At 37.4% G+C, this 13,658-nt stretch overlaps 1 protein-coding gene across 3 annotated transcripts in view; it reads left to right on the top strand.

Annotated features, from left to right (window-relative positions):
• Window positions 1-13,658, top strand: part of Xpo6 (exportin 6) — a 140,813-nt gene that overhangs the window by 64,120 nt on the left and 63,035 nt on the right. For all 3 annotated transcript variants that reach the window (XR_010039888.1, XM_005007543.4, XM_003478218.5), the window contains exon 7: window positions 11,382-11,835. Coding sequence is in view for 2 of the 3 variants with exons in the window: in XM_005007543.4 (XP_005007600.1) it covers window positions 11,382-11,835 (454 nt within the window). In the remaining variant the exon portion in view is untranslated. The remainder of the gene's footprint in view (window positions 1-11,381; window positions 11,836-13,658) is intronic.

Below are 13,658 nucleotides of genomic sequence, written 5' to 3'. Positions count from 1 at the left end.
GAATATCAGATCATATAAATGAAAAGTATATTCTTTTTATGTGTTGCCTAGGTTTTGTTTATAAAGTTAGGTGAAATAAACTTGACATTTCTGTGTAACAAAACCTGGACATGTGGAGCCTACTTCTTGAGAATTGCCATTTAACCATTTTAAACTGTTTTTAAGTCTTCATTTTTAGTATTTGAGAAGATAATAAATAGAGACGTGGTGGAGTGGAAGCCTAGATGTGGTCGAGGTGGAAGCCTAGCTTAAGTAAGTTTTTAAAACTGGTGTGCTTCTCCTTTAACAACAGCCACAGAAGGAATTGTATGTGCATTTGCTGGATTTTTTTTCTCTTTATGGTAATGGCAGGTAAAGTTATTAGATCTTAGTCCATTACTTGGATAGTGTTGATGATTTAATCAGTGTTTATTTTTGCGGCTTTCTTTGTGCACTTAAGACACCAGATTAAATAAAACTTCAGAAAACTGCTTAGCTTTCTTGACTTCAAGGCTGAGTTTTGTAGAAGATCATTCTGAGAAACTGTAGGACCCAGTGAATAAACCAAACTAATTCCTTTGTGTACCCCATCAGCCGTCTTTGGTGGGTGCTCCCTACTCTGCCTGAATTCCTAGGAGATCTCTTTTGGACTTAGGAGTTTTTTAGGCTTTTTGTTTCTTTTCCCATACACTTTCCTTTAATATAGTTTTGTCTGGTTACTTTGAAAGAAGAGATCTATAACCCTCTGGAGATACAAGGTTTAAAAGAGTGTTACCACTGTAATGATCTCTCTGTGTGCTACTACATGGGACTTCTGTGAAGCAGCTGATTGTTATATGTCTTATTTACAAACAAGGAAACTAGGGCTTATGGAGGGTAATCGGTCAGAGTTCACATAGCTCATGAGCAGTGTAGCAAGGTCTTGACTTCATCATCCTGTGTCCAGGCACATGGTATGTGTTTCCAGTTGCCCCCACCCCAGTTCTTACCATGTTGAGGTTGAGCCCTTCAGCTTGGTAGGCAGGCGCTTTACCACTGAGCCTCACCTCCAGTGCCTAATTTTGCCTTCTGGTTTACTGTCACCACTTCTGGCCATATCTTCCTTCCCCTGGTTTTGAGTTGTAGACTTCCTGCTTACTGTATGACCTTGAACAGATCTTTTTACCTTCTCTTGACTATGCCCTTAGCTGTAAAAAGAGAGTAGCTGCTTCCGAGGTAAGGGGAGGGAAGGAAGATTTGATACAGCTCTCTGCCTGGGGCACCTGTGCCTTCCTGCTGTACTTCTATAACCTGTGCCTCTTACTCTCCTCTTGTCTGCACTTCTTGCTTGGACAAGTAAAGGGAAAAGTGCAGAAGGGAATCAGGTAGCTACTTGAATTCTTGGTTAGGTTTGATTATCTTGCAATAAAAATGAAGGCACTATATTGTTTCCATCCACATGGTGCATAATAATTTCAAGTATAGATCTGTGTTATATTAGATACACTGAATTGAGAACACACCGTATCTTCCTACTTTCTCCCAAATTCTTTTCCATTTGTGTATCTTTGTACATATGCAAATCTTTTCACGTATAAGCTACCTATGAAAAAATAAAGACTCAGAATGAGTTTTCCATAACTCCTGTGATCTCATGGCCTCCTGTCAAGGGCTCCTGGAATAGTTTCCTCTGTTAATGGTAGTTACATCTGTGGTTCTTAACCAGGCAGTTTTCACCCCACAGGGCATGTTTGGCAATATCTGGTGAAATTTGTTAGTAGATAGGTTAGTAGAACTGGAAGGTGCTGTTGACATCTAGTGAGTGGAGACCAGGGATATCCGTAAATATCCTGTAGTGCACAGAACATCAAAGAATTAACTACCCCAAATATCAGGAGTGCTGAGGTTGCGAAACCTTGAATGAGTAAATGTAGAACTGAATGGAAAACATAAAATATCAGTAAGTTAAAAAGAGATACAAGAAAAAAAAAGCTGATGAGAACTATACATGAAGATGTATTACAAGCCAAACAAAAAAAAAGATGTATTACAAGCATGGCAACTATTTCTGGGTTGGGTCAGTCAGTAAATATACATTTGTATATATACCTCTTTGGACATGGGCGCATGTTAATGCCAGGGCCTGGCCTAATTCAGAAAAGATAGTCACTCACAAGTGCCCTCCTACATAGAGATTTTAGAAGTTTGCATTGGAAATGTTGCAGCATAAAGCTGAGTCTCTGTTCTGTGGTGATTAAAATTTAAAAAAAAATTTTTTTTTTTAAAGATGGGTTTTGGTGTTTTGCCCAGACTGGCCTCAAACTCTTGGGCTCACATGATACTCCAGAGTAATTAGGACTGTAGGACTACTGTGCTCAGATTTTAAAATCATATTTTATTGAGAAACAAAGTTAAAAGCTTCTTTGGGGAGGGGATAGAAGAACCTCACAGATCAACCTCTACGTGATCTTATTTTTGTCCTTGTGCATATGTCTGTCTGCAGTTGCAGTTATGTTGTACACATGGTATTTATGGCATGCATATTTTCCTGTATTATTACCTTTCTTCTTGTTCATTTTTTCTGGGGACATAAGTTTTCCAGTTGACATTTTTGGAAAGGAGCATCAGCTTTGAGACCTAGCCTGATTTTTTTTTTTTTTTTTTTTTTTTTATTGTTGTCTGTTGCTAATGAGGGACTTGGAGAAATACTTGATTCATGTATACTTAGATTTTTCTAACAGTCTCTAAATGCTAATAGTATTTGCCTTAGAGCTATAAAAATGAGAAATTGCAATAAGAATACACTTATGAAATCTTGAGTACGGTAGCTGGTTTTACTCTTATCAATGACCCTTGACCTTTTTCCCCCTTAGCAATCCCATTCTGGAAAAAGTCTTCTGTGTCTCCTGATAGGGACAACTTCTTACTCTTTTAACAAGGAAATTAAAACTTCTATTAATAAAATCACAAAATTTCATTTTAGTGACTGAGGAGATTGAGGATGACAAAAGTTGACTTGTTCATACTTACACCATTGATGTTAGCACAAAGTTCTCCGTAGGTCCCAGGATTCTTGGAGGTCCTCTTAAATTTCTGGGGCACCAAAAGAGCAAACACATGCTCATAAAAACTCTGAGACATTGTTTTTAGTGCCATTTTCTTGTGAATATACAGAATAGAAAAACTCACTGAAATTCCACATTGTACTTAACCATTTAAGAAATTAATACTTGTCAAATTTTAATAACATTAAAATTACTTAAAGTGGCATCTAAAAACTTTCCAGTTGCATATCTATGAAGCTGAATTTTCTCACTTTAATGAGTCATAAATTATAATACATTGACTACAGAAACAGATGAGAGAATCTTTTTAAAATGTTAAAGAAATTTTCAAAAATATAAAAAATAGTACCACTCTTTTTTGCCAGTTTTAGTAAGATAAGATTTTTAAAAATATTTACACTAGCAGTTTTGTTATTTAAGCGCATTAAAAATTTTTAAAAATCTCAGCTTTAATTTCTAATTTGGCAAAAATCAAAATAACCCAGATAAACAAAAGCTCTTTGGGATTTCCAATAATCTTTTAAAAAGTAGAGGAGTTCTGCAGCCAAAAACATTTGAAATTGCAACTATAAAGTATAGAATGCAATGTATAATTTCACCCTATATTCTACCATATAGAAGTAACATTAAATAATATTTGGTGGTCATTCCAGATAGATATCTACACATAAGACAGATTAGAGAAAAAGTAAAAGTTATAGTTTCATAAATTTCTATTTTTAAGAGTTAAAATTTGGCTTTATTTGAATTTAAAAGAAGACATTAAACTAAAGAAATTGCTGACCTTGAGGTACTTTTTAAAGAAGAGATAAGATACCTCTAAAGGTAAGAAAAAATGATTATGAAAACCAGTGTATTCTTACATGTGTTAATTTAAAACTATATATTTTGGATTTAAAACCATATATTTCGGAACATGTTCCTTGTGAAAGACGAGAAAGCTAGTTTACTCTTCTATAACTTCTGTTTGTTTAATCTTTTTTCCCCCCCCTGTCTTATTGAGATAAGCTTTCTCAATGCAGTTTGGGCTGGCTTTGAACTCACTTTGTAGGGCATCTGGCCTTGAACTCACAGCAGTCCTCCTGCCTCAGCATCCCGAGTGCTGGGATTACAGGTGTGAGCCACCACACCCGGCTAAGGTGTTTCTTGTAAGGAAGTTTTTTTGTCTTCTGTAAAAATAATTCTATAACTTTTTACCGCCAGTTTCTTTTCTATGATGTCCTCACCCTATTCCTTTAATAACACTGGGTCCTGCAGTCCCATCCCTTAACTTTTTTACTATAAATTTTTACCTTAGTGTAATAGTAGCTGGGTATGTGTCTCAGTACTTTTCCCTGAGGGATACAGGAAGGCAATCTATGTGTTTACATACTTGGTATGGTGAATAGCAAGATGTGTGCACATGTACAAAGATGGAAAAATGGAATTGTTACTTATGTTATGCTCTGTTTAACTGGTTTTATGTCTGTTTACCTGAGCATCAAAGAGAGTTCAGTAGACCCTATATTTTTTAAAATCATATTTTATTGAGAAACAAAGTTAAAAGTTTTAACAACACTCCAGGGCTTGTTAAAAAAAGTTTGCTTTTGTTTTTTCTGGTAAGAGTAGCCCAGTTCAGTATAATAGCACATAAAAAGCCAGATTTGCAAGTTTTGAAGGAGGCCAAAAGTGAATCATCAGATTACTCATCAGACCATCAGATTTACTCATGGATGATGAAGATGATCCATTATAGTAAAATGCACATATCAGCTGGCTTGGGAGGCCAAAGAGAGATTTTCAAGGGTGAGGTCCCAAGGTTAAAGAATGCATGTGTAGGGGCTGGGGATTAGCTCAGTGGTAATAAGCACCTGCTTTGCAAGCAGGCGGTTGTGAGTTCAATCCCTGGTACCAATAAAAAGGAAAAAAAGAATGCATGTGTATAAGACATCAGCAAGAACAGCAGGCAACATACAGCAGAGCAGAGTGCAAGAGCAGCCTGCATCTTTATTGTATAATTCTTACACAGATTGTTATCTTGTATGTATATACTTATATAGTGTTTTAACTAGCAGATGCCTGTTTACCTGTGCTAAGTAGTGGTTACATAACTTTATCCTGCTCTGCACTTGTGCTAGACAACCAGGGTCATATCTTGAGGTGTCCTGAGACATCATTAAGTTTTGAAGCAGTCTGAGCATACTGTTGTTTTAAGGTTTTCAAGGAAATAGATTAAATTCAGTACACATAATTTTAGTATTACTTTATAATATTTACCCCAAAAGTTAAAAGTAGAAGAATGCAGGAGAACTGACCACATACTGGAAACCCAAGGAGTCCAGCTGAGGGCCTGGATCCCATGGTAATGTCCTGCCTGAGTCCAGCTGACAATATAGAGCCAATGACTGTGTCGTTTCTGAGTCCCACTGGAGGCCCATGACAATGTCTCATGTAAGTCTTTATCAGGATCTGCACTGGGAAGACCCAAAGATCAGTGGTGGAAGCAAGAAAGTCTATGCCAGTGGGATGAAGGATATGTGCCAGCAGGCAGAAAGGCTTGCACTGGAGCCAGTTGGTGACATTTAAGGTCACCAGAGCTCCCCCAAGAGAACCACAGCTGTTCTCAGTGACAGTGAGGACCAAACTCCTCTGATGATGATACCAGGAAAACCATGACAAGCTTCTCTGGGAGAATCAGTAGCATACCATCTTCTGCCCCAGTTTTCCTTTTATGCTGTTGACAGTAATCCTTACTCAGATGGGCCTTTCACACCCAGCACCATGCTGATTCAGTTCAGCTGGCTGTTAAAATTTGTCCTAGTTAATCCACCACACGTGCTTCCATAACAGAAGAGTGGTGTGAGTGGATGATAATGATTTTGACGTTAGTCACATGAGCCAAAGTTGCTATGATAGTGAAATAGAACAAGAATTGACTGACACATGGGGAATGAAGACCTCCTTGATTCAGGTGATGATGAAAACAGCAATGTAAATACTATTTGACTCATCAAAATTTTGCGAACTGGCTACACAAACAAGTGGAACAATTCAGTGTTAGAACTAGGTCCAAAAATATAGTAAGGGTCTTGGCAAGTGTGAAACAGCCTGCATTGCCTTTCAGTTAGAAATTATAACAGATAAGATACTACAAGGTGCTGTGAATTACACAAAGGCTAAAATGCAAGTTAAAGCATTCTGTGTGCACCAATTGCTGCATTCAAAAATGATGTATTTTGACACCTTGCTAGCAAAACTGAACACATTCATAGGTCTGCTATACTTAGCAGGGATTTCTTATGGTAATCACAGGAATGTGAAAGACTTGGGTCAAAATGTGGCATAAAAATTTATGCTTTTGTAGCTGGAAAGACGTATTATGCTTTTAATTTAGACATTTATCCTGGATCTTACTCATCAGGTCCTTTTTCTTATAATAATAAACCGAATGATGCTACAAATAGACTTGTTGTTCCCATCTCTCAAACTAATTGGAATGTGACATCCAACAATTGGTTTACCAGTTTCCAGTTTCTGTTACGTTTGCTAACAGAGCGCAAGTTGACCAGTGCAGGAGCTACATGTAAGAGGAATAAAGCAGAAATTCCAAATGAAATGTTCCAACTTCAAAACACAGAATTACATAGTACAGTCTTTGGATTTCAGAAAGATATAACATTGGCCTTGTATATGACAATGAAAAATGAACTGGTACTGCTAATGTCAATATTGCATCACAATGGAAATATTGATAGGGAAACCTTGACAAAATGGAACGCTGAGATAGAAGGTTTCTACAACAAAATCAAGAATAAAGTAGATGTTGTTGATGAATTATGCAGCAACTATGATGTCACTTGAAACACAAAGCATTGGCCAGTGGTTGTGTTTCACTTGGTTCTACACATGTGCACACAATTGCATTATGTAGAAAATAACAAGTGCAAAATATCACAGAAGTTTTCTTAGAGGATTGGAACTGGAGCTCATAAGAGATCATTTACAGCAGAAGAAAAAATGTTTCTGCTTAGGGGGAACTACACACAAAAAATTGTGAGGCATACTGTGAGCTGACAGCTGAGCACTCAGGCACAGCATTACAAGGATCTACAACAACAGGAAAACAAAAAAGGTGGCCGCTGTACCCTGTAAGAAAGGACAGGAAAACAAAACATATGTGTAGTCAACGTAAGCAATACTTGTGCATGGAATATCATATGTGAAGATTGCTTTGGGTATGACATTTGAAGCAAAGTTTATTTTTGTTGTAGAGTTCTATTGGTATTTTTATTGTAGTTCATATAGGTATATTTTAGATGTTTATCTTTTAGGTTTTGCAAGCAATAAATAGCTGGTGGGAAAAAGTTGATGTCTATTCTAAGCACTCATTGAATATTTTATATTTTATGTTATTGATATCTTATTTCCCTGCTAAATACATGTTGTACAATATAGTAGGAAGCTCCTGACAAAACAGGAGGGGAAGAGAGGACAGACTACTACCTAGGAAAGGACAGCTTAGCTCATGTGCTGTCAGTGTAAGTGAGATGTGCATGGAACTTGCATTTGTCACGTGTATAGACTGCCTTAGGTGTGATAGTTGAAGCAAAGCTTATTTTTGTAGATTTCTATTGATATTTTCATTTTAGTTCATATAGGAATTTGTTTCTGATGTTACGTTTTAGGTTTTGCAAGCAAGTACACAGCTGAAGTAAAAATGTTGATGTCAATTCTAAACCCACAATACACATTAAGAATTTAATACTTTATTTTGATATTTTATATTCCTGTTAACTACACACTGTGTAATAAAATAAGAACCTCCTGACAAAGCAGCAAGGCCTACAAAAAGGCCAGGAAAGCACAATATATGTGCTGTTAATGTGAATGATATGTGTGTATGGAACATGCTGTTGTCATGTGTACTGACTGCATTATGTGTGATAATTGAAGTTAAGATTATTTGTTTTGTAAAGTGCTACTGGTATTTTAATTATAGTTCATATAAGAATTTATTTGTACTTTTCTTTCTGAGACTTCGCACAACAAAAACCAGTTGATACTGAAAAATTTGATGCTTTTTTATAAACAATAAATATTTTTAAAAAACTTTATTTTTATGATTTTTTTCCTACTCACTGTTTGATAAAACTCATAAAATTAAAATTAATAATTTGCCAATAGAAATAGTCTGAAGAATGCCTTTATGACAAAATTAGTGTTATGCACCTTAAAAGATGACTCGTGCACATGAGTCACCTTAAAAGATGACTCATGACCCCTGTAGAACTTGTGAACTAACAAATACTTAAGGCCCATGCCATCAGGCTTTACTATAGGGCTCGAATGTTTTTATTTCTGAAGGATTCCAGATCCACCGACTATATCGTTTTTTGTTAGTTAATTTTGTTTTGTTTTATTTTTGGTACCAGGGATCAAACTCACTACCTGGCACCTGCCAGGCAGGCACTTATGCCACTGAACTAAATCACCAGCCACTTGTTTTTTGTTTTTGAGACAGGGTTTTGGTATGTAATTCATGCTGGTCTTGAACTCACTGTGGAACCCAAACTCGTGGCAGTTCTCCAGCCTCAGTCTCCCAAATGCTGGGATTATGAGTGAGTACTACCACAGCCGGCTCACAGGTTCTCAGATTTTTGGTTTTAGAATCCATTTACTGTTAAAAGTCATTGGAATCCTCAAAAAGCTTTGTGAATTATATCTATTGATAGTAAAACTGAGGAATTTGTGAATATGTAGAAATAAATGTGATCAACCAGGCACAGTGACATTGGCAGATGCTTAAAATCCAAACACTTTAGAGACCAAGGCAGGAGGATTATAAATTCAGCCTGGGCAAGTGAGGTCTTACCTCGAAATTTAAAAAAACTTGTTTAAAAAAAAAAAAAGGATTGGGGTTATAACTCTGTTTCAAGGCCTTGAATTCAGTCACAAGTCCTGCCAAAAACAAAACAAACAAAAAAAATGAACTCATTATATGCTAAGAGGTAATGTAATTTGATAAAAACTTTTCTAAAGCAAAAGCTAAAATTTATTGAACAAAATGACATTGTTTTAAATTTTTGCAAATTGTAAGAGACCAGATAGTGAGGGTCAGGCCTAACTGACCTTCTCTGAGCCCAAAGGAGAAAACCAACAAACTGCTCCTTCTGTTCAATGCAGGAGTGCTGGGACCTTGCAGGTTCTAAGGAAGAGTCAACACAGTTGAGATCCAGTTGTTTATCTGGGCACGTACTATAGATAGTAGAAGGGAGATGAATCTTCTACCCTCACTACTTGTTCCTGTGTCTGAGAAAATAAAGTGAGGTGAGCCAAAGTCTCAGGGCTCTTTCTCTTAAGAGAGGCAAGAGCTCCCTCACCCCTCCTTTTAAACTAATTTTGTGTCTCTTTAATTTTCATTCTGGTTCGCCCTCTGGTTGGGGGCATTCCCAGCAGGCGTGGTTCCCTATGGCTTCTTTAGTATGAAGGATAATTTTGCATTCTGTGGCAATATAGCATGCAGTGCCTGTGGAAAGCTCTTGTTACACACTTGAAAGACAATCTAAGAAAGGAAAATAACTTGTTACTGTTCTTTTAAAAATAGTTTTGAGATGGGTGTGGTGGTACACAACTGTAATTCCAGTATTTGGGAGGCTGAAGTGGGAGGATTGCTATAAGTTCCAGGCCAGCCTGGGCTACATAGTGAGAGTTCAAGGGCAACCTAAACTACAAGGCAAGAGCTTGTCTCCAGAAAAAAAAAGAAAAAACCCCCAAAATTTGAAATGCTAAAACTCTGGCTCAATGGCTGAGCACTTGACCATCATGTGGGAAGCCCTGCATTTGATCCTCATTACTACCAAAAGAAAAGAAGGAAGTTTTTATACGAGGACCTCCTGACAGGTCTTTGGGATCCCTGAGAACCGAGACACTTTGTAGTAATGCTGGGATTTAAAAATTTTAAACTGCAACGATGGGTACTGAACTTAACGTCAGTGCCCAGTTTATAGCACTTGAGTATCACTGGGTTATGTCCCTGTTATTTCCTTGAGCCCTGTTCTTTTCCTTTTCCTCACAGTGAAGAACCATTTTAATGTATACAATATGTACCCCTTTTTGGTATCATGTTCTTGTAAACAGTTAGTGATGCTTATGTATTTCAACATGTAAGTGTATGGTAGTACAGAGTTGTTTCTGACTTTATTCAGCACTCCTTTGAAGATCTTATAGCTTTTGCCTGTGCCTTTAAAATATTGCTTCTAATAGCATGATGTGACATGCAGCCCCAGCATCTTACCTGTCCCAGCTCGCTCACATGCTTCCCTGTTTCTGCCTCCTCATTGTCTCCTCTTAGACCTGCTTGAGGTTGCTGTGGGAACAGAGGAGGGGGGTGTGCAGTAGATAGCATGTTGGGATAGTAGCAGGGTTGGTTTATGGATTGAAGGATTGCGGAGTGCCAGGTTCCTTGACAGCAGTGGTGATGTACAAATGTTGCTTTATCCATCCCACATTCTCAAACTTGCCATTCTTCAACATTTGTTATTTTCCTCAGAAAATAGGCACTTTCTGTTTACCAGTGAGTTTGATACTTTATGTGCTAGTTGCCCTTTTACATTTCCTGTGAAACTTACTCGTCATATTCCCTTCTTGTCTTTATATTTAGGTGGTACTTGATGTGCAGCATTTTTCTTGAGTCTTTTCATCCTGTCTGGTGTTAGACATTGTGTTATCTTCTTGCTATCTGTTCATCATATTCCTTGAATGTTTTTTATTGGTTAAAAACTTCTAATTTGATGCTATTAACTTTTTTTTTTTACATTTCGTGTTTTGATAGTGTGTCTTTTCTTTCCTTTTCCTATAACTCAGATACCCCTATGCTTTTTTCTTTGAACTGTAAAATTTTGTCTTTAATTTTAGCTCATTTAACATCTAATTTTGTGTATTTTGTTAAGTGTTTTTATTTAATGATTACATATTTTTTCCTAAAAATAAAGTCATGATTTTGGAGGGCAGAAGAAACGTTGGGTGGCAGAAGATATCACTAAAACTAAACTTAAGTTAAAACACTGAAGATTATAACCATATTTTTCCATAAGAATCAGAATTAATGATCTTATTTTGCTATATTATTTTTTATAGTTGTTTTGTTTCTGATTTTTGTACTGGGGATTGAATTCAGGATTTTATGCTGGCTAAGCTGATAAGCACCTGCTCTTCCCACTGAGCTATATTCTAAGTTCCTTTTGTTGGTGTTTCATATTGAGCATATTGATACTATATTTTTATTTCATAGGTAACTGAATTTTATTTTTGAAGGAGAGTTACTTAAAATTGTAAGAGATTTGATACTGGGTATCACAAACACTTTTTTAAAATTTTCAGGTGACTTGCTGAGTAACCTGTTGCAGAGTCCTAGTTCAGCCAAGCTTTTAAGTCAGCCAATCCCCATCCTCGATGCAGAGAGCGAGTATGTCTGCTCCTTGGCCCTGGAGTGCCTGGCCCATCTCTTCAGTTGGATTCCTCTGTCTGCCAGCATCACCCCGTCCCTCCTCACCACCATCTTCCACTTTGCACGCTTTGGCTGTGACATCCGAGCCAGAAAAATGGCGTCAGTGAATGGCAGCAGCCAGAACTGTGTTTTGGGTCAGGAGCGTGGTCGACTTGGGGTCCTGGCCATGTCCTGCATCAATGAACTCATGTCCAAGAACTGTGTGCCTGTGGAATTTGAGGAGTATTTACTACGTATGTTCCAGCAGACTTTCTACCTCTTGCAGAAAATCACCAAGGATAACAATGCCCACACAGTGAAGAGTAGGCTTGAAGAGCTTGATGAGAGGTAATGACAGTAGGTGTGAGTTGGTTGTGCCCTGAGAAAGGGCCTGTCTGTTTATGTGCTGTATAGTGGCTGGAATCCCCTTTGGTTTCAGAATGCTGGTGAGGAGCAGCAAGATAGTTGTGTACCAGTAAGTCCACGAGAGTGGAAGGGTGAGGGTGGCTGGCTGAGGGAAGTGCACTGATGTGAAAAGTACTTGTGGATCGTGTAGGTGGTTGTCTATTTTTTCCTATCCATCTTTTGTCCTCCCTTCCACTCCTGTTCCCTGCTTCCTCATTATTGCTTGCAGGTCTGAGGTGGTGCAGGAACTGAGACCACTACTCCTGCGTAGGCAAGATCAGAAGAGGTCTGAGGAGGTACAGGAGTTACACTTGCCCTTTCTCTCTTGGTGTTGCTTGTTGTTTTTTACTATTGACATTTCACAAGTGAACATCTTGGTGTTACTATTGTGACTTTTACACAAATGACAAGTTTTGTCAAAAGTTAGAGATGTTAATGTGAATGCAGATTAATGTGGCACGCATTTATATTGCTTTGTTGTTGTCCTCTTGAATATAGCCTAAAATTACCCAAACCCATTTTTCTTAAAGTTGTTTAGAAGAGATTTCATCAGGGAGTCTGAGGCAGAGTATTATTTATTTTCTTCACAGCTGATGCCATTTCTCATACCAGTTTTCACTAATATGATGTTACTGTCGTATATTAGACAAGGGAGATTGGAGACTTACACTATGAAAAATCGTGTCTGTTCAGAAACATCTAGACAGATACATCATATTGAATTAGTACATATTATAGATTGTCTAGCAGCAAATATTGTTGATATTTTAGTTAATTTTTCTTGGACTATTCTTGTACTATACAGAACAAAATATAAGCTATTTCTTAGAGTAAATTAGTAGACTATAAAACTGTCTAAAATTAAGTTTTAGTCTTTTTTTGGTACCAGGAATCAAACTCAGAACCTTGTACTTGCCAGGCAGACACTGGGCCACTGAGCCCTACCCTTAGTCCTCTTTTTTTTTTTTTTTTTTTTTTTTTGGTACTGGGGATTGAACTCTCAACCTAGTGCTTGCCAGGCCAGCTACTGAGCTATACACCAGCCCCTTAGTCCTTTTTAAATTAGGGCAGTTTCAGGGTTTTCTTATTTCCTTTTTGCTTTTTCTTGTTTTTTTGAGACAGGGTCTTGCTGTGTAGTGCAGGCTGCCTCAAACTCCAGTGATCCTCCTGCCTCAGCCTCCCTAGTGCTAGCCTGGCCATGCTTGGCCATTTCAAGTTTCTTAAATTAAAAGAATCAATATATTTACCCATTATAAACAAACTTTATGTGTCATTTGCTTTGTGTAATCACAGAAGAATCCATAAGCTGATGCCACTTTTTCATTATGTAGTACTAACTTTTTACATGCATTCGAAAGCTTTGGTAGTCTCACAGTTTTATACCCTTTCTAGCTTTGATTGATAAAGACTTCGCCAGCCATCCATGGTGACATGCACTTGTAATCCCAGCTATTTGGGAAACTGGGATAATAGAATCAAAAATTTGAGGCCAGCCTGAGCAACTTAGACTATGTCTCAAAATAAATTAAAAAATATTAGCTTAGTGCTCCTTAGGGTCAATCCTCAGTATAGGGGGAAGCAGTGAAGAAGGCTACCATATCCTCATATATTAATAACAAAAATGCAGCTGCTTATGCTGACCAACCATAATGTATCAGTTGTTTTCACATTTCCTTGAAGCACAGTATAACCGGTCACAGACACTTTGTTATGGCTTATGTTTAGATAATACAGAAATGTTATCATAGATTATCTATGTTCTGATT

The sequence above is a fragment of the Cavia porcellus genome, unplaced genomic scaffold (assembly GCF_034190915.1).
Source record: "Cavia porcellus strain 051 isolate PalLab524CR breed Dunkin Hartley unplaced genomic scaffold, mCavPor4.1 scaffold_16, whole genome shotgun sequence".
Taxonomy (NCBI): Eukaryota; Metazoa; Chordata; class Mammalia; order Rodentia; family Caviidae; genus Cavia; species Cavia porcellus.
This window is presented reverse-complemented; position numbering and strand designations above follow the sequence as displayed.